Source organism: Hordeum vulgare, chromosome 5H (genome assembly GCF_904849725.1).
Source record: "Hordeum vulgare subsp. vulgare chromosome 5H, MorexV3_pseudomolecules_assembly, whole genome shotgun sequence".
NCBI classification, from domain to species: Eukaryota; Viridiplantae; Streptophyta; class Magnoliopsida; order Poales; family Poaceae; genus Hordeum; species Hordeum vulgare.
Genome location: NC_058522.1, coordinates 581724920 through 581752519, shown reverse-complemented (window position 1 = coordinate 581752519; position 27600 = coordinate 581724920). Strand labels below are relative to the sequence as shown.

Genomic DNA, 27600 nt, shown 5'->3' with positions numbered 1-27600 from the left:
TCAATAGGAAGATGTGAATATGCGTAGGAAATTTTGAATTTATGCTACGTTACTCAACAGGTTTTCTATGCGTAGATCCTATGCACGAGTAGAACACAAAAGTTGTGGGCGATGATTTGTCAATTTGTTTGCCGCTACTAGTCTTATTCTTTTCCGGCGGTATTGTGGGATGAAGCGGCTCGAACCGACTTTACACGTACGCTTACGTGAGACTGGTTCCACCGACAGACATGCACACCGTGCATAAAGGTGGCTAGCGGATGTCTGTCTCTCCTACTCTAGTCGGATTTGATTTGATGAAAAGGGTCCTTATGAAGGGTAAATAGCTTTGGCATATCATCGTTGTGGCTGTCACGTAGGTAAGAAGACGTTATTGCTAGAAACCCAAATCAGCCACGTAAAACTTGCAACAACAATTAGAGGACGTCTAACTTTTTTTTGCAGGGTTTGACATGTGATGTGATATGACCAAAGTTGTGGTGTTGCATGTATGATGTATGAGATGATCATGTTATTGTAATAGGTTTCACGACTTGCATGTCGATGAGTATGACAACCGGCAGGAGCCATAGGAGTTGTCTTAGTTTATTGTATGAGATGGAACACCATGTGCTTACTACTTTAACTATGAAAATAACAACCACGATGTGATGTGGATCTTGCAATAGTGTTTGAGACACTCGTTATAAATTATGGCATCCATCTTGATGGATGGATGACACTATAATTAGAAATAGTGACGCAGGCTTCATTGCCATGCATTTTACGAATGTAGTAGAAGGTAATCATACGTATATGCAAATATTTACGTACTTTGCTATTACATATTCAAGCAAAGTGTGCAAGAACAATATTTACTATGAGAGTAAAATATTTTAGTGAACAACAACAATAAATGTTTCGGAGGAGCAAATTCTTGTTTGGTTGATTTCTTGTATGTGTAGACCTCAATTGATATAGAATAACACTTTGAAGATAATCACCAATATGGTGTAGATCTCGCAGTAATAGAAAACATAGTCTGACTTCTGTCAGTAGATGTTCATAATTCTATTACCTTATGTTATGCTATATTTAAGAAAATAACTTTGAAGATAATCATATGTCAGAATGACATGATGTAGACCTTGTAGTAATAATGGATAGTCTGCAAAATTTGCAGTAGATGCCAATACCTTATGATTTCTTGAGGTACTCACGCCAAATATTAATATTTGGAAGAGCGCTTTGAAGGTAACCATCTTGTAAATTTGACAAGACGTAGACCTCACAGTAATGATGGATAATCTGCAAATGGTGCAGTAGATGCCACCAATACCTTGTGATTCACAAATAAAATTTGGGCTAGTCATATTAAGTATGGCACTTCATAATTCTTGTTAGAACTTCATTAAGATTTGCAAGAAAATATATTTCTATTGCAAAATCGTAGTTGTTGTCACAAATTGCATGTAATGCTAGGGAGTAGAGACAGAAGATGTCTTAAATTCCGAAGGAATATGATCTGAAATGTAAGCAAAACATTCTTTTCAACAACATTACCGGGGTAATATATGTATATCTTGAAAAGTTAATTTACATACTTACACAAATATATGAAGACATAAGATCTTCAAATGACAATTTTTACCCATTTCAAAAGGGTGTATACTTGTGTGGTATGTAATTAGAATGAACTAAGGGTCTGATGTGCACATATTTACTGCTGAAAATATGTATTGCACATGATGTGCATAACGTGAAGGTTAGAACACAAATTTAAAGGATCTAATTGTGTATGTCAGATAACTTTATAGCCTATAAGGGCTATGGTGCAGATGTCAAAGTCCAGTACTTAATTCTCAAAAATTCTATGGACTAGTACTAAAAAAATGTGAATGGATAAGGTCTCCTTTCCAGATCAATCTCCCGTGTTGCTGCACATTTCAGTGGGAAATTTTTCAATGCCATGATAGGCAGCACCGTGCGCTGATTACATTAGCGCCGTCGTTTGCCACGCCTGAGGGCGTCGCCGCAACAGACACCACAGCCGCTCAAGGTCCGCGCGCGCTGGGGGGCTAGATGGCTGCGTCCGTGGCTGTTGGATCGACGTCGTTGTGTGGAGTAGGTGGCCGCGCCGGAAGGCGATGTCGTCGTTCGGGTCATGGCCTCCAGGTGCGCGCAGTGCTGTGCGCTAGAGCAACGTCGACTGCGGTCGTTGCTCGGACTTGAGCGCGGGGCACGGCTGCGCTGCAGGGAGCCGGGCCGAGGGCCGCTCGAAGGAGCGGCGTGTGGTGGCTGTGGCTTCCGCGCCCAAAGGACTGATGCTTCTGCGCGCTTCCTCGACGAGGTTGTTGCCGCTGCAGAGATGGCGACAAACCAAGAGGCAGTGGCATGGCTGCTAGTTTCAGTTCAAGAAATTAGAAAAAGACATGGTACCTTTTCTTCCGTTTGTATGATTGGATGATTCATTTTTGATCGAGGCTTTCTCTGCCTTTCTTCGTTCCGGTTGATGCTTCAATCATCTGGCGTTGCTGCCGCCGACGACGAGTAGAAGGGTGCTGCTGCTGGTGATCGCGCTGTCGGCGGCGAGGTTGCCGCCTGCCCGTGCAGGCTGCAGGCCATGCGTCTAGCCGGGGCGGCGTGAGTTCTTCAGCGGCGATTAGTTGCGATACATGCATCCACGGTCATTCTTTCGCTGTGGCCTATTCCTCTAATCGCGAGCAGAGTGCGTGATAACGTGTTAAGAGAGGAAGAGCAAATGATAAAACAGTTGCTTTCATTGATGAATCTCTGGGTATATATACCCTAGTACAAAGACGGTTACAAAGGAGGGGTTGTCAAAAGTGGAACCGACATAAGCAGGGATTAACCCATTAATTAACACTAGCAAAAAGACCCGTGCGTTGCAACGGGAGAAAAACTATTATAATCTCCAATGATGCTGATCATATTATGTCTTTAAAATTTTAGGACATTTCGCATGAACATTTTTAAAATTAGCAATTTTTTTTTTCAATTGAACTCAAAAAATAACACACAAACTTTTTTTTAAAATCATGGACTTTTATTGTTTTCACCAACATTGTTCTCAAAATTATGAACATTTTTTTGAATATGCGAATATTTTTACAAAAATCCTGAGCATTTTTTGAATTCACAAACATTTTATATTTTCTTCAAACTTTTATTTCAAAATTTCCAGTTTTATACATTGCAAAAGTTTTTCAAAGTTCTAAATTATTTAAACTAAAAAATGAAACAGAAAAAAGAAAATAAAAAATGAGACTAAAAACAGAGACACAAACTATTTTTAAAATTTTTACACGGACTTTTGTTTAAAATCTTTGACTTTTTTATTCTATGGACATTTTCTCAAAGTTTAAACATTTTTTATATGCAAACATTTTTCAAAACTCCTGAGTAAATTTTGAATTCTAAAAAAAATGTTTTTTTAATATTTTATGTCGAAATTCTCAGTTTCTTAAAATTGAGAAAAGTTGTTTGAAGTTCTAAATTATTTAAAGTAGAAAAACAAAATGGAACTGAAAATAAAAATAAAAACTGAACTAAAAACAGGCGCCCATGCATGGGTCGGCCCAAACAGGTGTGCTGCATCTTTTTTCAACGTCCGGAGCGTAATATAAGAGGTGCCTACATGGGCCGGCCCAGTCCGAAGATTTTCCTGTTTGAAACGTTTTTCATGACTTATAGGTGGCATTGGTGGTTAATTTTAATCAACTTTAAAGATAATTTGGATAACGTACGGAAGAAGCACTATTTGCTTTATTAGTAGGTAAAGTAATTAATTGATTCATAACGGATAGTACAAGTGGCGGCGGGCGTGGCGTGGAAGTCCAGTCCGGCAGGCGGCGGGCGACGCCCACCACCATGCTCCGACGTGTTCCTCCGACGTGGCACATTCCCATTGGCGCGCACCACGTCACCGCCACCGACGCGCCGGCCCCGCCCCTGGGTCCCTCCCGCGGGCCCCCACATGCCAGCCACACGACCGACCCAGCCTCCTCATCCACTCCGAAGCAGCAGAGAAGAAAAAAAAAAGAGGCAGAGATCGAGACCACGCCGCAGTCCCTCTCCACCCTCCTCCCCCATCCCCGTCGCCCTCCTCGATTCCGCCGGCGATCCGTCTACCCCAGCCCAGCCCAGGGAGAGGCGAGCGGTAGAGTGACCGGCGGTCGCGCGGCCGGGAGCTAGGGTTTCCGCGTGTGGTAGGGGAGGAGTCCGCAGGGATGGCGCAGGCGGTGGAGGAGTGGTACCGGCAGATGCCCATCATCACGCGCTCCTACCTCACCGCCGCCGTCCTCACCACCGTCGGCTGCACCCTCGAGGTACCCCTCTCTTCCTTCCCCCATGCGCCCGCCCACCGTGGTCCGTCCCCGGGGGGCCGCGATCTGCTGCTGCTTCTTCTGCCCAGTCGAGTCGATTCGATGACCTAGTGATTGATTGGTTGGTTGCAGATCATCTCGCCGTACCATCTGTACCTGAACCCCAAGCTGGTGGTGCAGCACTACGAGATCTGGCGTCTCGTCACCAACTTCCTCTACTTCCGCAAGATGGGTATGTCCATGAACCAACGACGATGCTCGCCTCCTATCCCTGGTCCAAGTTGCAACGCGTTGTCGAAATTCGCTAGGCCGGCATGGCGCGGGGCTCGGTTTGCCCGAGGCTGCGGAGATTCGTTGCGCACATGCCACTCCATTTGCCATTTTAGGATAGAAGCCGCACCAGGGGAATCCAATTCATGTGCTCCCAGAGTATGGTTTGCCGAGTCGGTTAGGGAGATATGCTAGAATATATGTTAGGGTTTTGTGTACGTGGGACCAATCGGCGAAGGCTTGTTCACTTTACATGATGCCGAGCTACTGCCTCCCTTGTGTTTTGTGGCGATGCGCATATGGCAATTTGTTGCATTGGAAACGGACACGGCCTGCTTGTTTGTCGTATTGCGTTGCCGTATCAAAGTCAGCACGAAACAATATGCGCAGATTTGTAAAGTTAATATTGTGCGTGGTAACGGAGAATGGGTAACTGATGATTTGTCCAATATAATATGTTGCCATGAATGAGCAGAATCTAGGTTGCCTTGCCGTTGAGTATCCGACATGTAGAGTCGTTATCTCGGATACGCTACTAATTTGTCTGTGCTCATGCTAAACGCAAGTGCATACATGTTTCCTAGCTTGTTTCACGTGTTTGATTCGCATGCTCATCGGAAGCCCTTTACTTTACTCTACTGTTTATTGTACCATCACAGGGTAAATTTTACGTATAGCTGAAGCCCTTCGCTCTTATTGCTGAACCTGGTTACTCTTGTTTCCAGATTTGGATTTCCTGTTCCACATGTTCTTTCTTGCACGCTACTGCAAACTTCTCGAGGAGAACTCATTCAGAGGAAGAACAGCTGATTTTTTCTACATGCTCTTGTTTGGTGCTACTGTCCTAACTAGCATCGTTCTGATTGGTGGGACAATACCTTACATTTCTGAGACGTTTGCCAGGATTCTGTTCCTCAGCAATTCATTGACGTTTATGATGGTATGAGATTAATTTAAAGGCTTCAAGCATTTACTATTTTATATAAAATGTTACCAATGCTAGGACACATAGTAGAGAAGTCTTGTCTTTAAGATTTGTACTTTTTGGGTGCCTGAGCCGGAACATTAGTGATACCCCTGAAATGGCATTGCAGGTTTATGTCTGGAGCAAGCACAATCCCTTCATTCACATGAGCTTCTTGGGTCTGTTCACCTTCACTGCTGCCTACTTACCTTGGGTAAGCGTTGCATCTGTCCAATTGATACTCCTCTAAAATTACTTGACCAGTGTAGGCATGCAAGTTGATAAATTTTCATGCCTGAGTATTGATTCACCAGATCCAAGATCTGCATATAGGGAGAAAGCATGACTTATTTCAACGACTTTGATCTTACGCATATAAAAAACTGATAATTTTTTCATGCCCTAGTATTGTTGCACAAGACCTCAAAATCTGTGTATAGGGGAAATGCATAACTTATTGTAATGACGTGAATCTCTATCTGGCAGGCACATGTATCGATTCGGGCTGTTTCATTTCCATTTACTAAACCTAGTTCCTTTGCCTCCTTGGTTTCACAGCATATATAAGTAACTTCAGGTTTTGTCTCAAAGAAGGGCCTAGTGCACTGGGAGTACACATGAGTTTCATTGGAAAGGGCTGGATCTTTCTTTTACTATGGAATCGTTTTGTTCTAGATTGGGCGAGGCGCAAGATAAAGTGAATGACGTTACATTTTAATCCATTTAGTCGTCATGGAATAAATCCTGGATAGATCATTTATGAGTAAATAAACGCTGGAATGTGTATGTGAGATAGCTTGTGATAAATCTGCCTAGAAAATGTAAATTAACGAGCATAGAAAATGTAAAAACTAGCAAGTTATATTCTGGAAATGGAAGTATCTTGAATGTTCCATTTGCCTGTGGAATAGGAATAATTTGCTTCCAATTAAAGAGAATTGGACAAATAGTTGAAGTTAAAAAGATTCCTCCAACTCAAACCAGGCAAAACCTGGCAATCACTGGGGCACCCTGTAAGCTGGTGTGTAATATGCACGACTACAATAAGAAGACACCTGGCTAACCTCCTATCACACAGGATGGCATATCATTGTGAGAAAACATGACAAGCTGAAGAAACTGGCACAACTTGCTCTTATTGTGTTTTCCTGTGATCCTTACTTGGTCATCTCATACCATGACATAATTAGTGAAATTTTATTCATGCTTGTATTATTGTAACAGAGATGAAAAACAGCGGCATGAATCGTTTCTTGTAATTTGCAGGTCCTTCTGGGCTTCTCTATTCTGGTGGGGAGCAGTACATGGGTTGATCTTTTGGTATGTTTTCCTCAACTGATGTTTCAGAGTAACGGTTGCAGTAGTGATCTTTGTAGTGTTTATGATTTAAACATTTTTTCTGGTCATGTAAGCCATGGTTTGCTAACTGACTGAACAATATTTAGGATTAAGTGATTAACTGTTAGTGCTTAGTTCTTTGTGTGGATTTGTAGGAATGTTGTTTATTTGTACCATTTTCTGCGAGCTACCAGCCTGCGATCGGATGTTTTTGAGACACTTTCTCTAGGCAAAGGATTTCATTGATTACATTGCATGTCTTACTTTGCGACAATGAGTACTTACGAAATGGGCAAGTAGCATGCCAACAGCATTTCCCTAGCCAGTTGCTATATTTGCCAGTAGATGTTTCTGTGCTCATGGTCTATAAGCTGCAGATCTTTCTCTGCTCTCTGAGAACCTATCATGTGTGAAGCGGTAACCACTCAATATTTCTCTTTAGCCGCTCTGCCTAAAGGCTGCCATACTTGATTTTGGTTTCCCGTAGACGTACCTGCCTTCTTTTATCCCATGCCTATCCAAAATCTGGTGATGGTTTTACTTTTAACCAGCTACTGGATGATAGTGGACACTTTAGGAAGTTTTAACATGGTTCAAGTCTACAGAAACCGATAGCATTTTATCCCTGCTTAGCAGAATGAGTCCATTAGTCTTGTACTGTTTATATGTGTGTCGCTAGTGCCACACCTAAAAACCATTTTATTAGAGGTTGTGCTCGGGATTTTATGCGACTGTTGATTCTGGTCGATCTAGCAGATTGTATTGACGCCAAGAAAGTGGAGTGACTGTCATTGTGCTGTCTGTCAACATGTTTCTGTCAGCTTCATTACAAATTGTTCAATGTTCAAAATTTTGAAAATAAAATGGATCACATCTGTATTGACATAGACACCTTTTGTTTCAATAATCCTGATTGTTATTTTTCGTTCTTTATTGTTGGACAAAATAATCAAATTATAAATCTGCAGGTATTATTTCCCCCCTTGTGGATCAGTGACTATAGCTCATAACTGCTAAACCATGTTTCTTTCAGGGTATGATTGCTGGTCATGTGTATTACTTCCTTGAAGACGTGTACCCTCGGATGACCGGCCGGCGCCCCCTGAAGACCCCATCCTTCATCAAGGCGCTGTTCGCTGATGACAACGTGGTCGTGGCGGCGCGGCCACCCAACGCCGGTGTCGGCGCGGCTGCAAGGTTTGGGGGTGGGGGTTTAGCAGCAGACCCCCAGTTCCAGTGATGACCGACATGCAGTTTGTTGGATATAATTTTGTACACCCGTGTCCGTGATGATATGTGCAAAATATATACACAGTATAATTCTCAGTTTAGGGGGTTGGGTTTGATGCCAATGCGCTGCTAACCAAAAGTGTATGTAGCTGGGCTTGTGAGGCCCGTTTGGTTGTTGGTTAACTTTGAATCGACGTACTTGTCTCTCTCATCTTGCGTCGCGTGACATTTCGTTAATTAGGCGAAAAAACATCCTGAAGCCTTCAACAAGAGCTGCCCATTGAGTTCCAACTCAAAATGCTGATGAAATATGAAGCATGAGGTATTGCGAAATGTAGAAACATAATAGGAGAAAGAACATATAACAAATATCTAAACGTTGCTTCTACTAGTAAAGCCGAAGGAGAGATACTAAGGGCTTCTTTGATTTGATTGGATGATTGTTTTCAAACGCGGGAAGAGAAAAAAAACAAAGGAATGGAGTGACATTTCATCTTCAATACTTCTATGCAAGTTTGATTGTGCGTAAGATCCTTCATATGAGGTTGGAGTTGGTGAACTTTTTTCCTATGAAAACTAAGAAAAATGTTCATATGAGATTTGAATTGATGGTTTTTTTGGATGTGTCTGGGGCACATCTAGATAGATGTGACATAGTTATTGCACATCTAAATGTTTAAATCAAGTATAAAATAAAAAATAAAAAAGGAAAATACTCACACAAATCTTGATATGAGATTAATAATATAGGACTTAAACATGCAATTTTACGAATCAAACAACCATCGTAAGAATGGGTTTGAAAAAAAAAGAGAATGATTAGAATCTTTGAAAATCATTTGAATCAAAGCGGCCTCCTAAAGTCGGTGGTTCAAACCAAAATTCGTAAAAGCTTGGGGCCTTGTGCCATAACCCGAAATCCCAACGGAGCGAAGCGATGGACTCCCGCCACCAGCGGCTGGCGACGCTGACCAAGGCCCTCACCGCGCACGTCAACGCCGGCCGCCACCGCGAAGCGCTCGCCTTCTTCGCGCGCATGGCCTCCGACCCGGCGCTCCCGCCGCTCGCCGACCCGTCCTTCGCCTACGCCCTCCCTCTCGCGCTCAAGTCCGCCGCCGCGCTCCGCCTCCCCTCCTCCTCCTCCGTCGCGCCCATCCACGCGCTCGCGCGCAAGTGCAGCGGCCTCCTCAGCAACCCCTTCGTCGCCTCCGCGCTCGTCACCTCCTACGGTGCATGCGCCGGCTCCTCCCCCGAGGCCGCGCGCCGCCTGTTCGATGAATTGCCCGGCCGCACCGCCGTCGTCTGGAGCGCCATGATCTCCGCCTACGTCCGTTCAGGGGACGTCTCCGCGGCCGCACGGGCGCTCGGGGACATGGACGTCGCGCCCACCGACTCGTGCTTCAACTCGGTGATCGCGGCAGTGGTAGAGTCCGGGGAATGTCCGGCCCGTGCCGTCGAGCTCTACCGGCGGATGCAAGGGATGGGCGTCAAGCCCTCGCTCATCACTCTGCTGGCGCTCGTCCCGGTGTGCACGGCGCTGGGCGCGCTGAGCTCAATCAGGGAGGTGCATGGCTTCGCGGTGCGGCATGGCATGTTCACGAGCTGCCACCTCGGGAGCTCCCTCATCGAGGCGTACGGTCAGTGCGGCTCTTTGGTCGGAGCGCAGAGGGTTTTTGACCTGGTGGAAGGGCGCGACGTGGTTGTTTGGAGCTCCATGGTATCGGCGTATGCGTTCCATGGCCATGGAGACGTTGCGATGTCGCTTTTCAGGCGTATGGAGCTGGATAAGGTCCGGCCTGATGGCATCATGTTCCTCGGCGTGTTGAAGGCGTGTGGCCATGCTGGTCGTGCAGATGACGCTTTGAAGTATTTTGATGTGTTAACCAAAACATATGGAGTGGAAGCATGCGGAGATCATTATTCGTGCTTGGTTGATGTCTTGGGACGGGCAGGGAGGTTGCATCAGGCCTATGATGTTATACGGATGATGCCGGTTAGAGTTACCGCAAAGGCCTGGGGTGCTCTCCTTGCTGCTTGCAGGAAATACGGGGAGGTAGGGCTGGCAGAAGTTGCAGCGACAGCGTTGTTTGAGATTGAACCGAAGAATGCAGGGAACTTTGTTTCGCTTGCAAATATCTATTCGGGCTTGGGTATGCATGAGGAGGCAGAGCGGGTGAGAAGGGACATGGAGCAACGAGGCTTGCAGAGCTCACCTGGAAGCAGTTGGACGATACAACGCAAGTCAAGGTATCAGAGACTTGACCATGTCCAATAAATTCATTTTTCAACCACTTCCTTGTCTGTACCAGCCAAGCTTCTAGTCCTTTTTTTTTTACAGTTTTGGTCTTAGTCAAATCATGAATGTACTGACTTATTTGTTTGCTGCAGTGAACTTGTCTGAAGGAGGTTCGCATTTGCTGCATTTGGGAGTTTTGATCACTCAGAACAAAGTTTATTTGGATACACAATTTCTATGTCCATGAAAATGTAAGCGGGGTATCCCAATATCTCTTTCTTTTTGGAGGGTCTATTCAGTAGAACACCGCTACTTTTAGTTAATAGCATCTGGACTGATTGTACTTGAACCTGAACCTGAACTTGAACCACTACTTTTAGTTAATACCCCCTCTGTCCCAAAATTCTTGTCTTAGCTTTGTCTAGAAATGAATGTATCTAAATACTAAAACTTGACTAGATACATCCATATCTAAACAAATGTAAGACAAGAATTTTAGGACGGAGGGAGTAGCATCTATCAGAATGTGCTGTATTTGAACCTGGCCTGATTGTAAATGCAGCAGAAGCTTTTCCGTGGCTTAGTGCAACTGTAAATCCTGCATAAACATCAAATTTCCGGCTGGGAATGCTGGAAAGAAGCCATTACCCTGTTAGTAGCCATGTCAATTATCAAAGTTCAGTCCTAGCCTGATCTTATTACCATCTTCTTTACACATTTCCTACTTCAGTTTTATGCATCATTTTTCAATCTGACATTGGATGTATTTTACAACAATTTATATTCTTTTACAATTTTATGCATCAGCTTACAATGGAATTCCAGTTCAAAGGACTGTAGAGGAAACATAACTATATATATACTGTTTCTTATTCTTACAAGATTTTCAGCAAAGCAGTAGGTATTTGCAACTATCTAATGCCACTCGGCTCTAAATTGCTATGTACATTGTTGTCACAATCCACATTGCTGTCAGTGGATATTAACTTTACTGAGGTTAATTACATCGGTGCATTGAACCATTGTGATTCTTTATTATGAGGCTAAACTAATATATCTTATGTCAGTTTCTACGGACCGAGGAACTATATTTAGCTTTCCAACGAGACTTCTACTAGCCTTTTTCTGTTAGTGGATATGATGCTAGCATTGGTGCTACTTTACCAAAGGCACGTCTTATTGGAAAACTGATATAAAGAAGGCTAGTCAAATAGGTGCAGCGGGCAAGATCCCTGATATCCTTCCTTTAGCTTTTAACCATATTTAGTTTCAGAATAGATCATTGTAGGGATATATAATACAACCACATTGTACTTCTCGTTTGGTCAGTCAGTTCAGCTTGTTGTTTGAAGATAGCAAGTCCTAGTTTATAATATTTTGTAAGTTATTATCTCTTTGAAACAGTTCGTGGACTGTAGTACTGTTTAGCTTCAGCTAGTTTTGTGCTGATGCTAATAACAAAATTGAAATGTTCATCTGCCGCAAGGATATTCTAATTTGTAAAGGAAGGTTCTACCATACATTCTAACGTCTTATTGCATTTGGTGTCAATCAGTTTGCTGCACTTTGCTGTTCAATATATTGGTGGCAGCATGGAAGTTTAACACGAGTTTCGTATGGAAAATCTACAGAAACCTACTCCCTCCGTCCCAAAATAAGTGTCTCAACTTTGTACTAGCTCTAATACAAAGTTGTACTAAGCTTGAGACAGTTATTTTGGGACGGAGGGAGTACTATTTTGTTCTTATATATTCAAACTAAGCTAGCTGTTACAAGCATGAAATTAGAAAGGATAATAACCATAATACCATGTTTTTACTTTAAATATGAAATAATATCTACAACTTTAATTATCTTATATGGAAAATGTACGACCCAATATGTCTTTTGGCATTTGGAATCCAGCTAAAGGCTACCAGACAATATATCCACTACCCGCTTTGCTGAAACATGATTTGTGTGCATGATACTTTTCCTTTGTTCTGTAGTAACTTGGAAGGACACTTACCTAACATCCTACCTGATGGGTCCCTCTCAAATAGCTATGTTGTAGCTCAGAGCTGGAGATCAGGAATGCTTTATTTTCTATGAAACATAATAAAGCTCCAGGCCCTGATAATATTCCAATTGAATTCTTTCAAAGCTGCTGGGGTATAGTTAAGGATGATGTGAAAATGCTTTTTGATTGGTTTTATAAAGATGAAATAGATGTGGAAAGACTCAACTATGGGATTATTACTTTACTGCCCAAAGTGGTTGGGGCTGATAAGATTCAGCAGTTTAGGCCGATTTGTTTGCTCAGATGCACTTATAAACTAATCACCAAAGTGCTTACCATCAGGCTTGAACCTTTTGTTGATATGCTGTTTAGCAGAAACCAAAATGCTTTTATTAAAGGTAGAGATATTATGGATGGTATTATGTCTCTCCATGAAATTCTACACTATTCTTATAGTCGTAAGAAACCTGGGATAGTGCTTAAGCTCGATTTTGAAAAAGCCTATGATAAAGTCAACTGGGACTTCCTGCTTGAATGTCATGTTAAGAGAAACTTTAATCCCAAATGGGTGGGCTGGATTAAAAGCATTTTGGTAGGAGGAACTGTTAGTGTGAAACTGAATGATGAAGTGGGGGAATATTTTCAAAGTGCTAAAGGTGTGAGGCAGGGGGATCCCCTCTCCCCTTTTTTGTTTAACCTAGCAGCTGATTGCCTGACCAAGATGGTCCTTAATGCGCAGGAAAATGGTCTTTTTAAAGGGCTGGCATGTGATCTGGTTGAACATGGGGTTGCTATTTTGCAATATGCAGATGATACTATTCTTTGCTTTGAAGATAACCCTAGGGAAGTGCTGAACATTAAACTCCTGTTATATCTCTTTGAGATCATGTCGGGTTTGAAGATTAACTTCTTAAAAAGTGAAATCTTCTCAGTAGGGGCTGATGATAATACTGTGAGGAAATACTCTGAGATGTTCAACTGTGAGATTGGTAGTTTTCCTATTAAATACTTGGGAGTTCCTGTTAGCTATGCTGGTCTCAAAAGCTGTGACTGGATGTTTGTGGATGATAAATTTGTTAGTCATGGTGAATCATGGATCAGTGAAACACTGTCCAGTGGGGGTAGATTGATCAAAGTTAATGCTGTACTCTCACATATCCCTTCTTATTATATGTCTATGTTTTTGATTAATAAATCTACCCTGGAGAGATGGGATAAGCCCAGAAGGAAATTTTTCTGGCATCGTAATGGTAACAAAAAAGGTTATCATATGGTAAAATGGGGGAAAATCTGTAGATCAAAAAATAAAGGAGGTCTTGGTGTTAAAGATCTGAGAAAACAAAATATTAGTTTGTTGACTAAGTGGTGGTGGAAATTAGAGAAAAAAGAGGGGCTATGGCAAGACATAGTGAGAGCTAAATATCTCAAAAAATCACCTGCTATGATGATTAAGCAGAAAGCAAATGATTCCCCCTGTTGGAAAGCTCTTTTGAAAGTTAGAGAAAATTATATAGCTGGGAGGGGAATCAGGATGAATAAGGGTGATGTTGCCAATCTTTGGTCTGATGATCTGGGTGACAATTTTAGTATGAAAGATAAGTTTCCTGATCTTTTTGAGATTTGCATTGAGCAAAATAATACCGTGGATAAAATTGAATCGATGAACCCTTGCAATTCCTTTCGTAGAAGGTTTAATAGTGATATGCAAATGAGGTGGGATGAGCTCAAAAATTATGTTGTAAGTAAGTTGGACAAGGAGAAAAGTGATGAAATATTCTGGAAACTAGATAGTACTCATGAATATACTACCAAGTCTATGTATCGTTGGTTAGAAAGAAACTTGGTTGGGTCTAATCATAGATGGATTTGGAAATCTAGGATGCCTTTGAAAATTCAAATCTTTATGTGGCAGATGTGCCAGGATGCTATCTTAACGAGAGACAATCTCAAAAAAAGAAACTGGCAAGGGGATCCTACATGTTCTTTCTGTGATCAGAAGGAATCTGCTCAACATATTATGTTTCTTTGTCCTGTTGCTAGAGTTGTTTGGAGGACAGTGGGTTCGATGCTGGGTACTGAAGATGTCCCTAATTCCATGTGGCAATATTATGCTTGGATCAACTCTTTCTTACCTTCTTGTCCTGATGTATATACTATTGGAATGGCTGCTATATGCTAGGCAATATGGCTTGCACGCAATCGTGCTACATTTGAAAAGAAATGGATTAATAATCCGTTTGAAATCGTGTTCACAGCTTGTGCTTTTATATTATACTGGACAGGGTTGCAGAAGCCGGAGATGGCTGAGGTGATGAAAAAAGGTGCTGAGATGCTGAAAGCAAATGCTTCGCAGATGTTGCTGCTCTGTGGGCCTCCAATGCCAGATACCAGCAAGCAGGATGAGGGGGACGACAACTGGGACGAATGGTGATGCGCTCGGAGTATGATAATTCTGGTGATGAGGTGTTTACCCCTAATTCGGCCTTGTGTGGCATGTCGTAGTTCTAGCACCTTTCTGGTTCATGTTTTGGTCGAACTAATCGCGGTACTGGATGTTGCTCTATCCTCCTTAGAGTCGCGGCGAGGTTTTGGGTGATGCTAGGTTTTCGCCCCATAGCCTTGTGTTCCTGATGACAGGCGCAAGGCGGTGGGTTTCCTAGCATTGCTCTGAGCTCGCTTCTCTCTCTTTCCCTTCTTCTCTCTGGTCTTGGAACAAATCTGTGTATTTCCGTTATGCATTTAATGGAAAGGGGAGAAGCCCGGTTCAAAAAAAAAAGCTATGTTGTAGCTGGCCAAGCAGGCATCACTGTTGTTAGTGATGCATGCTAGGTCTCGTTACAGATGGCTTATTGGCTGATGTTTAAGTGATTCTATCAACCTAATTTCTCCAACACATGGTGTTTGCGTTCTGCACTAGCTAAAGATGTTTAGCTTCAACACATGCAATTCTGAAGATATTTAGCTTCAGCACATGCAATTCTTACATTTTACCTCCACAAATTGACCTGAAATCTGTCAAATCATACATGCGTCCTGATGGCACTATCCACGACCAATTTCAACCACTGGACAGTGCTTCACGGCCCTCTCATTGCAGTATGCTTGTTTTGACCACTAAATTTATTTGTTTCCATCACTACTTTTTCTGTACCAAATTCCTTGATCTGCTTCTACAAATATCTGAAGAGTGTGTGCGTTTCCTGAGTCCATACCAGTCTGTGAACCATTGAAGGAATAACATTCATCCCAGGATGGGAGCACACAGACACTGCATGAAATTTGGCCGACAGGAGGAAGTGCGGGCATAAAAGGGTATCCATTGTTACCTTTGCAGGTGGGAGCCTCCAAGTGGAAAACAGGTAATCCAGAGAGCTCATGCTGTCATGCAACTCATCTTTCGTCATCAGTTGAGGCTAGGTAGGAAACATATATATTACCACACATTGGCTGCTTATATATAAGATAATATAGACATTCTTATAAGTATATCTTCCTGGTTAGGAAATGGTACCACTGAGAGAAAATTGCTTCATGCTGATCTGTTTGTTAGGCAAGATTACTCCTCTTTTGCTTCCTGCACTAAGCTCCTTTCATAGAGTTCTGAAGTTACTGAACACTGTGAAAAGCATGACCCATGGCTGTCTTTGAAGATAGAAAAGCTGGCTAATGACACCTAGTAATTGACTAGTGGTAGACTGTGTCTTTCAGCTGCTTTCATGCATAGCTTCCAGGCTTGGCAAGCCTATATAGCTAGCAGTCACAACTTTTTTTTTTATACTAACAGCCATATTTTCGTTGATAACTTTGCATCTGTACTGTCCGTACAAATCTGTGGATTTCGTCAAGGATACTCAAGCTATATTGGCACTTTATCTATGGAAAAGCATATTATTACTTTTCAAAAGGCAAATGATGATGCACACTGAGAGAAAGTGCTGCATGTTCATCTCACCTGTTTCATGTCCACTGTTAATATGACCTAAATTTCTGGGTCCCTCCACCCCCAACTCAATTACAATCATTCTTTACTGTTGGTTTTGTTCAAAGAATAACATATATATGCGGTGTTGCATCACCAACCTGCTATCTTTCTCATTCAGAAGCTCAGGCACTTCATTACCTGTGCATCAGTTCATCATACTTTACCTAACAAACATTTGCTTGTGGTGAGACATACCTATAATTTCTATCCCATTTTATATTCGCCACCTTTCGTCCCACCTTCTAAAGCCATATATTTAGGTGATTTAAGCAGCTTCTTTTTTATTGGAGAAGACAGGCGGTGAGGTCAGCATCGAGCACTAGCGGGTAGCGGCCACGAACAGATGCATGTGGACCATATATAGCACCATCATCATCCAGTACCACGGACGGACGGATGGCTGGCCGTGCAAGTCAGTCCATTTCGTACGACATCATTCAGGTATAAGTAGCCAGTCTCCTTCCTTAGCTTGCAAGCCTGGGCTCTTAACCGACTAGCAGGCAGGAGTGACTGACCGAAGCACCTACCAGAAGGCCACCTGATGCGTATGAATATGCCACAAGGTCTCACGCCTGCTCCTGCATCCATGACGATCCCGATGGCGCATTCCTCACGGCCGACGCTGGGGTTCCCCCTCGGCACGGCGCTCCTGCTCCTCGTCATCTTCTCCCTCAGCGGCATCTTCTCCTGCTGCTACCACTGGGACAGGCTCCGCTCCCTCCTCTGGTCTCGGCATCCTGGGATGCTCCAGGAAGGCCCGCACACCGTCATCTCCATCGGATCGGCGCCGAGCAAGGCAGCGTCCGAGCACAAGGTAGCAGCAGCAACTGATGTCTCTGTTGTAGAACTTATTTTGAGGTTTTGACACCGTTCTGGAGGATGAATCATCTCTCTCTTGCAAACTTGAGCTGATGATTGATGGCGCCTTGGCTTGTTTGTTGTTTGCAGAGCGAGAAAGCTGGAAAAGAGTGCGGGTTGCCCGTGATCATGCCCGGGGATAACATCGCGAAGTTCTACGCGAGGCCCTCCCCGCATGAGGCGTGTTTACCTGCAGCGGCAGCAGCAGAGACGGGCGAGGTCGAGGTGCAAGTCAGATGTTCAGTTTCGTGAGACCGTCAGTATCTGTATATGAAATCGTAGTTAGGTGCTAGCGACTTATGATTGATAGATAGATTGTATATACGCAAGCAACTTAAGGTTGATGGATTGATTGTGTTCAAGAATGCATTTTGACAGTTTTTCAGAAAAGAGGAAAAGAAAACCTTTCTTGTGCAGATACGCAACCCGAATAGTCCGGAAAAGGCGATTTTGGTGCCGAGAAACTGGCTGAATATTTGTTTTCCTTGTCATTGAACTTGTTGAATGCTAGTATGAAATTTGGGATCTTTCTGTTAGGCCTTGTTCGGTTTCTTCAAAATTAAAGGGGTTTGGAGAGGATTTGGAGGGATTAAATCCCCTACAAGTCAAATTCCACCCCAATCCCCTTCAATCCCCTCCTCGATAGGATTAACCGAACAAGCCCTTAAGGCCTCATTTGGTTAAGGGGGATTGGGAAGGGTTTGAGAGGAAAATCCCCCCCCGGGGGGGGGGGGGGGGGGGGCAGAAACCCCACAGATCCTCGGGCGCCCATTTGGTAGGAGGGGTTTGCTTAGCGCAATCCCCTCCGTTCCCCTTCAATCCCTTCCTATCCATATGTTTCAAAACCCTCCTCGGGGGACTAGTGAAAGCAAAACCCCAGAGATTTGAGAGGAATGGGTGGAACAAAAGGATTCACCCATTCCCCTGAAATCCCTCCCTCTCGAAACCTCCCCAATCCCCCTTAACAAAACAAGACCTAAGGGAGGGGGAAGGGGGGTCATTTCAGGAAAACCACCTTTTGAAATTATTAAGGAATTTGTTAGCGTCTCTTCTTTCTACGAGGTTTTTTGAAAAATAAAGGAGACAAAATTGGGTTGCTGCTCAACCAAATAGCGTCTGTTCTTTCTGTCCTTTGGTGCCCCACCGTACGCAGTACGTACGTCGTCATGGCCACTGAAGAACAAAACTACAGTGACGGTGACACACACTACCCCGTTTCTAAATATGTCTTTTTAGAGATTTTAATATAAACTACAGGTGGATGCTTATAAATATATTTTTTCTATACAATTGTTTTGGTACATAAGGAGTAGTTTAGAATGTAGATTTGTTCATTTCACTTTGTATGTAGTCTATATTGCAGTCTCTTTTTTTTTATATCTTTAAGATCGAAGGGAGTATGCACGATGGCATTTGATGGGGACATGGACCTAACATTCATACCGGCTGGGGATTATGACGCGTGCAGGATTAATTAAGTCCGGCCATGACATAATCTCGTCCATCCTTACGCACAGATACAACAAAGGGCGTACATGTTTGGTTGATCGAAATTATTAGTTAAGAGCTACTTCCCGCAAAGGTCATTTTCATCTTCTCTAGCGGTGACAAATAAGCCAGTGCATGTGCGTCATTTGTCGTAATTAAAGATTTTTTCTTAGATTTTTCCGAAGATAGGCTGGGTTTATTTGTGCTTTTCTCATAGATCTATTTTTTAAACTGATTTATCCCCCGAACCACGCGTCCAGTAATCTGCTGCAGGTCAAGGATCCTTCGAACCATGTGTCCACTAAACTGATTTATCCCTCGAACCATGCATCCATTTTTTCGTTTACGCCTATGAAAAATGTTTAAAATCTGTATAAAAAATATTGATCATGTATTAAAAAAACTTGAAGTACAGGAAAAATGTAGAATGAAAGCCAAAAAATAAAGAAAAAAAAACCCGAAAAAACAACTGCAAAGAATGGAAAACAGTGAATGCCGATAAAGAACCAGAGAAAACAATAGAAAACTGCTGAACACAAAGAATGAAAGAAAATAAAAACCGCAGAAAACCATGAAAGAAGTCGAAGAAAAAAAACAATGTATAACAAAGAAAAAAAAGAAAACTGGAGAAAAATGAAAAAAGAAAAAAGAAGAAGAGAAAACCTAACAAACACATCAGGGAATAGACCGACGACAGAATGAAAGAGTGACCGTGTATCAGGCCGGCCCATTGGCGTGCACGATTCAAGAATGCTTCAGGCAAGACGATTGCTAGTCTCGCTATAAACATACTCCCTCCGTCCCGAAATAACTATCTTAACTTTGTAATAGCTCTAATACAAAGTTATACTAAGCTCAAGACACTTATTTGGAACGGAAGGAGTAACATTCACGAGTTCTCTGTTTTGCTTAGTGCGTGGGCGAAAGCGTCGCTTTAAAACGTCCACGTGTTTCAAAAATATTTTCATGATTTTTTTTTAAAATTATGTAGTATAATGTAAAAAAAAATTGTATAGTATATAAAAAGTTTAGTATCATTAACCAATGTTTGACGTTTATTCAAAAAGTGGCTGACATGTATTAAAAAAATGCTCAAAGGCATGTGTTTAAAACAAGACACATCATGTATTTTAAAAATGTTCAAAGTGTATAAATTTTTTTACACATGCATAAGAAAAATCTAACAAATATATTGAATAAATTAGAAATTTATCTACATAAATAAAAGAAAGTAAAAGAAACAAGAAAAAAAAATCAGAAAATTAGTGAAACTGGAGAAAGAAACAAAAGAAAACAAAAAATAAAAGATAGAAAAATGTGTAAAAAAAGCACACAAGAGGATAAAACTGTTCTAAACCGGCCCATAGAACCTTCCTTAAAAAAAAGAACCTTCCTCAAACGCTTCCTTAAAAGCGAGGCAGAAGAACGGGTAATAGATGGCCCTCGCGTTGCAATATGGCCTATATGTAGGATTTCAGTCCAAAGACGGATGTTGTACAATAATGACTATTGTTTTAATACTCCCTCCGTTCCTAAATATAAGTCTTTTTAGAGATTCCACTAGTAGACTATGTACACATGTATTTAGACATATTTTAGAGTGTAGATTCATTCATTTTGCTCCATATATAGACTCCTAATGAAATCTCTTAAAAGACTTATATTTAGAAACGGATGGAGTACAATAATAATTTCAAGTTCAAATGTTGAATAAACTTCAATGTTGAATTCAATCATCGTAGTTTCCCTTTGAATAATAAGAGATGCTCCAGTTGCAGAGCAATGTATTGTCGAACTTTTGTGAAATTGTTTGAAACTTCAAACACAAACTCTTGAGGTCATATAATGACATCATGCACAAAATTCATATTATCAGAGTTTTTATTTTAAATATTTTAAAACAAATTAATAAATGCATGCAAGATTTGAATTTTCCAAACTAAATGTTCAAGTTATTATGCATTTCTGGGAGAACATCTACAGGGTACTCAAGAACTTAAATATATTTTTATTCCAAATTTTAGACATTTCTATTATACCTGTAGTTTGAATTTGCAATATGTTCAACAAATAATCAGAAATTCATTTGATGACTGAATAATGGAAAATGAATTTGAAAAAAATGATAAAATTTTACTACAACAAAACAATGTACTCCCTTGGTAAACAAATATATTTTGTTTATATACGGAATTGTATGTTACATAAGAAGAAGTTTGAAACCTTTTCTCGATAAGTATTATGGGAAGGCTTTTTACACATAGCAGCTAAATTTGCATTCCAAAGAAAATAATACCCCCTCTGATTCATATTAATTGTCGCCGATCTAAGAAAATCAACAACAATTAATATGCATTGGAGAGAGTAGTAAATAGAATAAAGTTCATGTATTTCAAAATACAGACGGATATCTATATCCATTTTTCACGTTGAAAAGATGTTCAAGTTCTTGCTTTCACAAAAAGTAGAAAAAGAGAACAAAATAAAACAGAAATAGTAAATGCGCCGGGTTCAAAAGAGTAGCCACCAGCCTATAAAACAACCACCTTTTCTGAGAGCGAAGTTTGTGTGCCCGGGCATTTTTTGAAAAAAACTCAAAAAGCATATTTAAAGTTTCAAAAAAATTCAAAAATAATTTTGTGGAAACTTCTATGTATTCATTACGAATCAGTGAAATTTAGTTTTGAAAAAATGTAATTTATAAGCTGTACAATAATAAAAAAAATTTGGTCCAATAACACAAAAAAGAAGCCCAGTTATAAATACATATTTGTCATTTTTTTGTATGCCACGTGTGAAAGTAAAATGATTTGAAATTTTACAGATACATAACATAGATGTTTCTGTGTGTCTACAAAAAATTTCAGATTTTTTATATTGTAGAAAATGATTTGGTGCCCGTGCACCATTTGCAATTTTTGACCTTTTCTTCCATTTGCTGCCTCAGCCGCGAGTGTTCTTCCTCCCCGCGACCTCTCACACACCCATTCCCTTGAACCCCATCACCGGCCTCCGACCCCCGCCTTCTCTCTCGGGCGCATCTCCTCCATCTCTCGGTGACAGGAGGAGGAGCAACAGAGAGGGGCATCGTTTCTGGTAGCCATTCTAGGCCAGGCGAGGTCCATGTGCATCATTGTGATAAGGTACATGGTCGTTGAGAAAACAATATTAGTATTCCACGCAAGTTTAGTTAAGTCAATGTTTTGGCATGGATATGAATCATGGATGTAAAGGTTCATCGCAAAGCATTCTCAAGTTCACCTGCTGTCAATGCATACACGAGAATAGTCTTGCCTTTATTTAATAACCACGATAATTGTCTTCTACGAGAAATTGGGTCTTTACTTCTTCATTTGATAACTTGCCACCTCCCTAGACTGTCGGGTTGGTCACTAGTCATTGAAACAATCCCAGAGCAAATCATCCAACCTTTTGTAATGTGGGGCAAATCATCCAATCCCCTTCTACATATGTCCTTTCTTACCGCTAAGCTTTGTGAATATACAGGATTGCATTCATATTGTTTGAGAAGATATCGATCGGCATCACATGGGATTTTCACGTTTGGGCAAACTAATTTGTCTCCAGATCTGGCGCACGACGCTGTGGACCTGCAAGATCCGGGCAGCATACATCTTGAGTTCGTGATGGTGGTGCAGCAGCAACTGGTCGGTGAGCATGCTGGCCAGAGTCCGTTTATCCGGTGGATGGCCGGTGGGCTTGCTTGGCTGGAATAGAGATGGTCGGCCCTGCTGTTCTTCTAGCTCCAAAATGTCGTTCTGCTTCATGTTGGTCCCTCGATCTGAATACTGATGGTTCCGGTATTCCCCTCAAAGATCTCAGCTTTTGACGCACGGCGTCACTGGATATCTAGATTGAAATTGATTCGGTCAGGTGCGCCCTCATCTTTGGCGAGAGAAGTTTTAGAGGACGTTGCACGAAGCTTCGTTGCCTTGTCGATGTAATAGGACATGTCTAAGTATAGATTTCCATGGTATTGATAGTGGTGAAGAAAGTCATGGTGATAGCTATTGGAGGCTTGTAATGGCGGAGAAGAGTCTTTGCTTGCGATGAAGAATGGCCACACATGTTTTTTGTGTGTCGGGTGTTGAGGATTTGCAATGACAACCTTGGCAAGTGGGCGCAGCAACACAAGTGTACAATATTTTTGGTGGTACTTTTCGACTATCGAGTTGTGATTTCCAGGGTGAAAGCCCAAGGTCTGGTCTTTATTGGTTATACTTGGCAATGGCCTTGCTGAAGGTATTGTTTTTTGGGATCTCATACTTTTTCCAGGGTGAAAACTCAAGATCCTTGATCAGGCGACGACAATGCTTATGTATTGTTTCCTTCTTGGAGGCGTCGCTTTTGGAGAACCTCTTATGTGGTCCAGATGTTGCGTTTGGTGGTGGTTAGAGTGTTGTTGTTGCGAGTGTTTCATCATTGCAACAGTTTTTGTTTTTTATATTTTTCCTCTTTTTTATTTTGTTCTTAGTTGTGTGCATTCTTGATGTCTTTTGATATCTTGTTGATGCAGAAGCTGGATGTAACTAGTATCTTCGCGATATTAATATATTTTTTATCGAAAAAATCAAGAAGCGTTGAGGTGTCTGGCTGCCTGCCCTACTCCATCTTCACCAACGAAGAGAACGGTGAATGCAACATTGATGGCTGCTGCCGAAAACTATCCAAGGAAAGCTCAAGGAGACCAAAATAAAAAGAAGGACATAACGGCGCCGCATGCAAGGCTTTCCGTGCAGCGGCCACGCTAACCACTCCTCTAATCGTGGATTCAGTGGTTAAAATTAAGTTCGTGTGGGCGCCCTTATGTGATAAAGCACAAAAGCCTGTGTTTCAAAGCCCAAAAAGACTTACTGGGCCCGACGAGGCACGTGCATGAGACAGAAAAGTTCCATGCGCTTCATGTCATGAGTGTGGACGTCATTTTCAACTCTTATTTAGAAGAAACGTGCCACCTACTTTCCTCTTGCCACATTCACCTTCTCTCACAATGGCTAGGACTATGCATATGCATGCAATTTACATAAAATACCCTCTAATGCCGATTTTTGTTACTGTTTGCCTAATCACAAAAAATTGGAAATTATATTTATATATTCAACTAATGCTGTTATTTACACCTATATTTATAACTTGACATGTTATTTATATCCAATTGTCAAGTTAATTTGTTCTAGTTGTCAGTTAAGTTCTCATTTTTATTTCATATAGTGTGCAAACCTTTTGCACACTCTAGTTGTCAGTTTTAATTGTATCAAGTTGCCATTTTTATTTCAAATAGCTAACCATTTTTTTACACTTTATTGTCAGATTTAATTGTGCGTAGTTGTCATTTGTTTCATATAGATTGCCAATTTTTTTACACTATAATTGTTAGTTTTAATTTTGCCGAGTTGTCATTTTTATTGCGTATGGCTTGTCAATTTTTTTACACTCTAGTTGTCAGTTTTAATTATGATGAGTTGTCAGTTTTGTTTCATATAGATTGCCAATATTTTTACACTCTAGTTGTCAGTTTTAACCCTGTCGAGTTTTTATTTTTATTTCATATAGCATGCCAAAATTTTCACACTCTAGCTGTCAGTTTTAACTGTGCCAAGTTATAATTTTTATTTCATATAGGTTGCCAATTATTTCACACTCTAGTTGTCGCTCCGAGTGTCCATTTTTGTTTATATAGCTTGCCAAAAAAACTGTGTCCAATTGCCAAATTATTTGTTGTGCTTGCCTACATGGTTAATTGCCTTAAGTTGCCATGAAACTTGTCGTGTTGTTTATCCCCAACTGATTTTTTTAATAGATAGCATACAGTTAAACTGTAACGTTCTAGGCACGGCGGCAACACACCAAACAGCTTTCGATCTAGAATCTCAGCTATATTGCTAAATAAGGAGGAAGGTTCCAGAGAGAGGAGGCCAGGAGGAGGAGGCAGAATAAACACCCACATCTCATCCTTCATACTTACTCTCTATGCATTCTCAGATAAATGGTGACTTGGTCTGGTCTTGAGACAAACATTGTCTTGTAAATAGAAGACGTACGTGTACTAATTGCAAAATCAAATCACTATAGGCTTCTGCAGAAAAAGTAATCACTACCACTGGTTGATGTACCTTCAGCAAATTCCACTATTATTTCCTTCTTGTTTTAGGAAAAACATAATAATGTTGCGTGGGCTCCCTTTCATAGCAAAAAATCTGTAGCACTGTAGCATGCATGCCAACTGTAGCCTATAGATCTGTACCATGCTTGTAATATGTGCGCGGATGTAGACATATAGCTCTCCTGTAGCGAAATAGTGTTGCAACACTGTGCAACACTGTAGCGGGATAGATACTAAGTAAGAATATAGCGTCCATGATCCCGCCGCACGGGAAGGCTGCTGTGCGGCGTCGTAACATAGATTTTCCCTAAAAAGAATACATATAAAGATGTGTTCGTACAATTATGTCATTTTAAGCTTATTTGGCATATGCAGTGTAGATGTGTTTACACTACTCAATGTTTATTACAGATTTTGAAGAGAAGTAGAAAAAAAAAAGAGTCTTGAAATCTAACTCAAAGCTGCACTTGCCTGCCATAAATCCAGCTGAATGGAACAACCGGCAACTGCTTCCCGCTCCCCTGACCTCGCTCAACCAGTTTCCTAAACCTTGGTCCTAGGGAGCATAGGTAATCCTGAGCGCGCCGCCCTTCGCCGGACAACCCAATGAGGCCGGCGACGTTCCACCGCTGGATGAGGAACTCGAGGATGTCGGCGTAGTCCACGGCGGTGTAGACGCCCAGCCGCTGTGCCACCGCGCTGAAGTGCTCAAACAGGTTGTCCTCCTCCCCATCATACATCAGGTGGGCAGGCATGGTGATCTTCTTCTTCATGATGCTGGCGAAGGCCTGGATCGTGTAGTCCGGATCGACCTCGAAGAGCTTCTCGACTATCTTGGTATAGGCCAGCTCGTGTCGCCTTTCGTCGGCGGCGATGGTGCCGCATATCTGGGCCAGCTTTTGGTCCCCGTACTTCCTGGCGTGCCTTGCTGTGTTGCCGTGAGATATGAAGGTTGCCCTCTCTTGGAATGACGTGTAAATGAAAAACTCATAGGGGTTGGCCTCGGTTCTTGGATCCTACAACAAGTAAGAACAACACATGGTAGTTACAACAAACTGGCGTACTCTTAACTATATAGCCAAAAGATGTGTATGCTGCTGAAGGTTACAACTATTTGTGAAAATTTAGCCCTCCCAAAAAACGGCATGTGATGAACGAAGTATATACCATTTTGAAAATGACAAAATTTGTGTTCCCTCCATTTTGTTTTTGTGAGAAATAAAACAATCAATCGAGAAAAATGGAAGCTCTGACAAAGAAGGTTGACAGTCTCAAACAAGTGCATACCATTCCAGCACCAACCAAATACTGTATGGTCTTCTCCACCTGCCTCATATCAACCCTACCGGTGAGATAAATATACTTGTTCATGAGATCACCGTGTCGATTCTCCTCCGCCGTCCATGCCCTCGTCCAGATGGCCCAGCTGGTTGGGCTGCTACCGGTCTCGTCGCGGACACCGCCATCAAGGATATTGAGCATTTTCTGATAGGTAGGGAGTGCTTCCTCAGTGACCATGTCTCCAACCAGACATACCAAGTAGTCGTCCGGGATCTCCTCGGCTCGCTCCCTCAGCTCCTTGACTTCATCATAGAATCTATCCAAGGATGGGTCTGGCAGGTAGTCCTGTGGCTGCCAGGATCTTTCAACCGGTTTCAAGAGCACCAGGAGGTTGTCCTCTGCCCAACTGTTAAGCGAATCAAAAATCTCTCTCTTTTCAGGTGGCAATGTGTGAGCGACTCGGTCTCTATGAGGCGCCTTGCGAGGACTGAAGGCCATTCCGGGAACTCCATCCCTTGTAATATCCAAGACAATGTAAATGTCAATTAAAGGAAAAGATAGGCATAAGAATCTTCCTTGGTTCAGAACTCACTTGGCCTTGGAAGCCGTGGCCATCACCGTGATTTTGCTCCTCAGGCAAGAACACCACAAAGGTGCTTGGAAGGCGCGGCAGGAAGGCAGGGGTGCCGTCAGGTGCATAGTTGGACGTTTTCGATTACTGGGATGCTTGCAAACTGAAATAGTGTGGTTCGTGCTTCGGAAGCTACAAATAGTCACCTCAGTACGCAACAACATATCCATGCTTATCGTATGCGATCCTGCATCAAGAATGCATGATCAGAAGCCATTTGATCCAAGCGGGCGTACAAGTCTTGCTGAGAAAAACGTTAGTACTTCTCCTTTTCTGCAAATTCGTTAACAAGCCACTTATCATAGTTTCACGTCAACACATAATTTGTGTAATTGTGGACCAAATAATTAATTTTTGAAAAAGGTCATTTTTATTAACTCATAATGAAGGGGATAGAAAACACAATGAGTATATATCCGGCCTCGGCCTAAGCATAGCTAGAATGCACACAACCAACACCAACACGCAAAGAATCATGACGGCAAGTACCAGTAAAGCCATGAAAGATCAACGCTATGCCTAGGAAGATAAAAAAAAAGGAAAAAAAAGAGAGCAACATTGATCTTGGACAAGCAGTTGCAATTGCAAACACTGAAAATGATGCAAGCGCATATGGTCGAGACATAATAACGACGCGAGCTGAAAACCATACACACACCAAAGAATAGCCAGTCACGGAGCCATTAATCGCGGAGGGAGAGAAGACGCCACCACCTAAATCCCACGCTTCCATCGCGAGTGTCCGTTAGTGGCAAGTCTAGGCACCCAAGATACTACACTACGAGGTTTCACTAGAAAACTACATACGAATGTATATAGGCATACTTTAGAGTAAAGATTTGTTCATTTTATTTCGTATATAGTCCCTTAATGA

General features: G+C 41.9%; 4 protein-coding genes across 5 annotated transcripts; 3 read left to right on the top strand and 1 right to left on the bottom strand.

Moving 5' to 3' along the window:
- Nucleotides 1–4021: 4021 nt before the first annotated feature.
- On the top strand, nt 4022–8338 carry LOC123395168 (derlin-2.1). The gene is made up of 6 exons (XM_045090108.1): nt 4022–4328; nt 4458–4557; nt 5321–5535; nt 5690–5773; nt 6826–6879; nt 7931–8338. Exons 1-6 carry the CDS (start codon nt 4230–4232, stop codon nt 8135–8137), a joined length of 759 nt encoding a protein of 252 aa, XP_044946043.1. The 5' UTR covers nt 4022–4229; the 3' UTR covers nt 8138–8338.
- A 711-nt stretch (nt 8339–9049) lies between these two features.
- On the top strand, nt 9050–11826 carry LOC123395167 (putative pentatricopeptide repeat-containing protein At1g03510). 2 transcript variants are annotated; one of them, XR_006609675.1, is made up of 3 exons: nt 9050–10374; nt 10516–10614; nt 10926–11826. XR_006609675.1 is itself a non-coding variant. In XM_045090107.1 (2 exons), exons 1-2 carry the CDS (start codon nt 9065–9067, stop codon nt 10526–10528), a joined length of 1323 nt encoding a protein of 440 aa, XP_044946042.1. In that variant the 5' UTR covers nt 9050–9064; the 3' UTR covers nt 10529–11080. The 2 variants fall into 2 exon arrangements, 1 of the variants encoding a protein (XP_044946042.1); XM_045090107.1 differs by having other exon boundaries at nt 10516–11080.
- Nucleotides 11827–16467: 4641 nt separating this feature from the next.
- Nucleotides 16468–17618, top strand: LOC123395166 (uncharacterized protein At5g65660). The gene is made up of 3 exons (XM_045090106.1): nt 16468–16528; nt 16638–17158; nt 17293–17618. Exons 2-3 carry the CDS (start codon nt 16886–16888, stop codon nt 17452–17454), a joined length of 435 nt encoding a protein of 144 aa, XP_044946041.1. The 5' UTR covers nt 16468–16528; nt 16638–16885; the 3' UTR covers nt 17455–17618.
- Nucleotides 17619–25162: 7544 nt separating this feature from the next.
- Nucleotides 25163–26795, bottom strand: LOC123395165 (stearoyl-[acyl-carrier-protein] 9-desaturase 5, chloroplastic-like). The gene is made up of 3 exons (XM_045090105.1): nt 26688–26795; nt 26102–26609; nt 25163–25830 (listed from the first exon to the last, which is right to left on the bottom strand). Exons 1-3 carry the CDS (start codon nt 26792–26794, stop codon nt 25270–25272), a joined length of 1176 nt encoding a protein of 391 aa, XP_044946040.1. The 5' UTR covers nt 26795; the 3' UTR covers nt 25163–25269.
- Nucleotides 26796–27600: the final 805 nt, after the last annotated feature.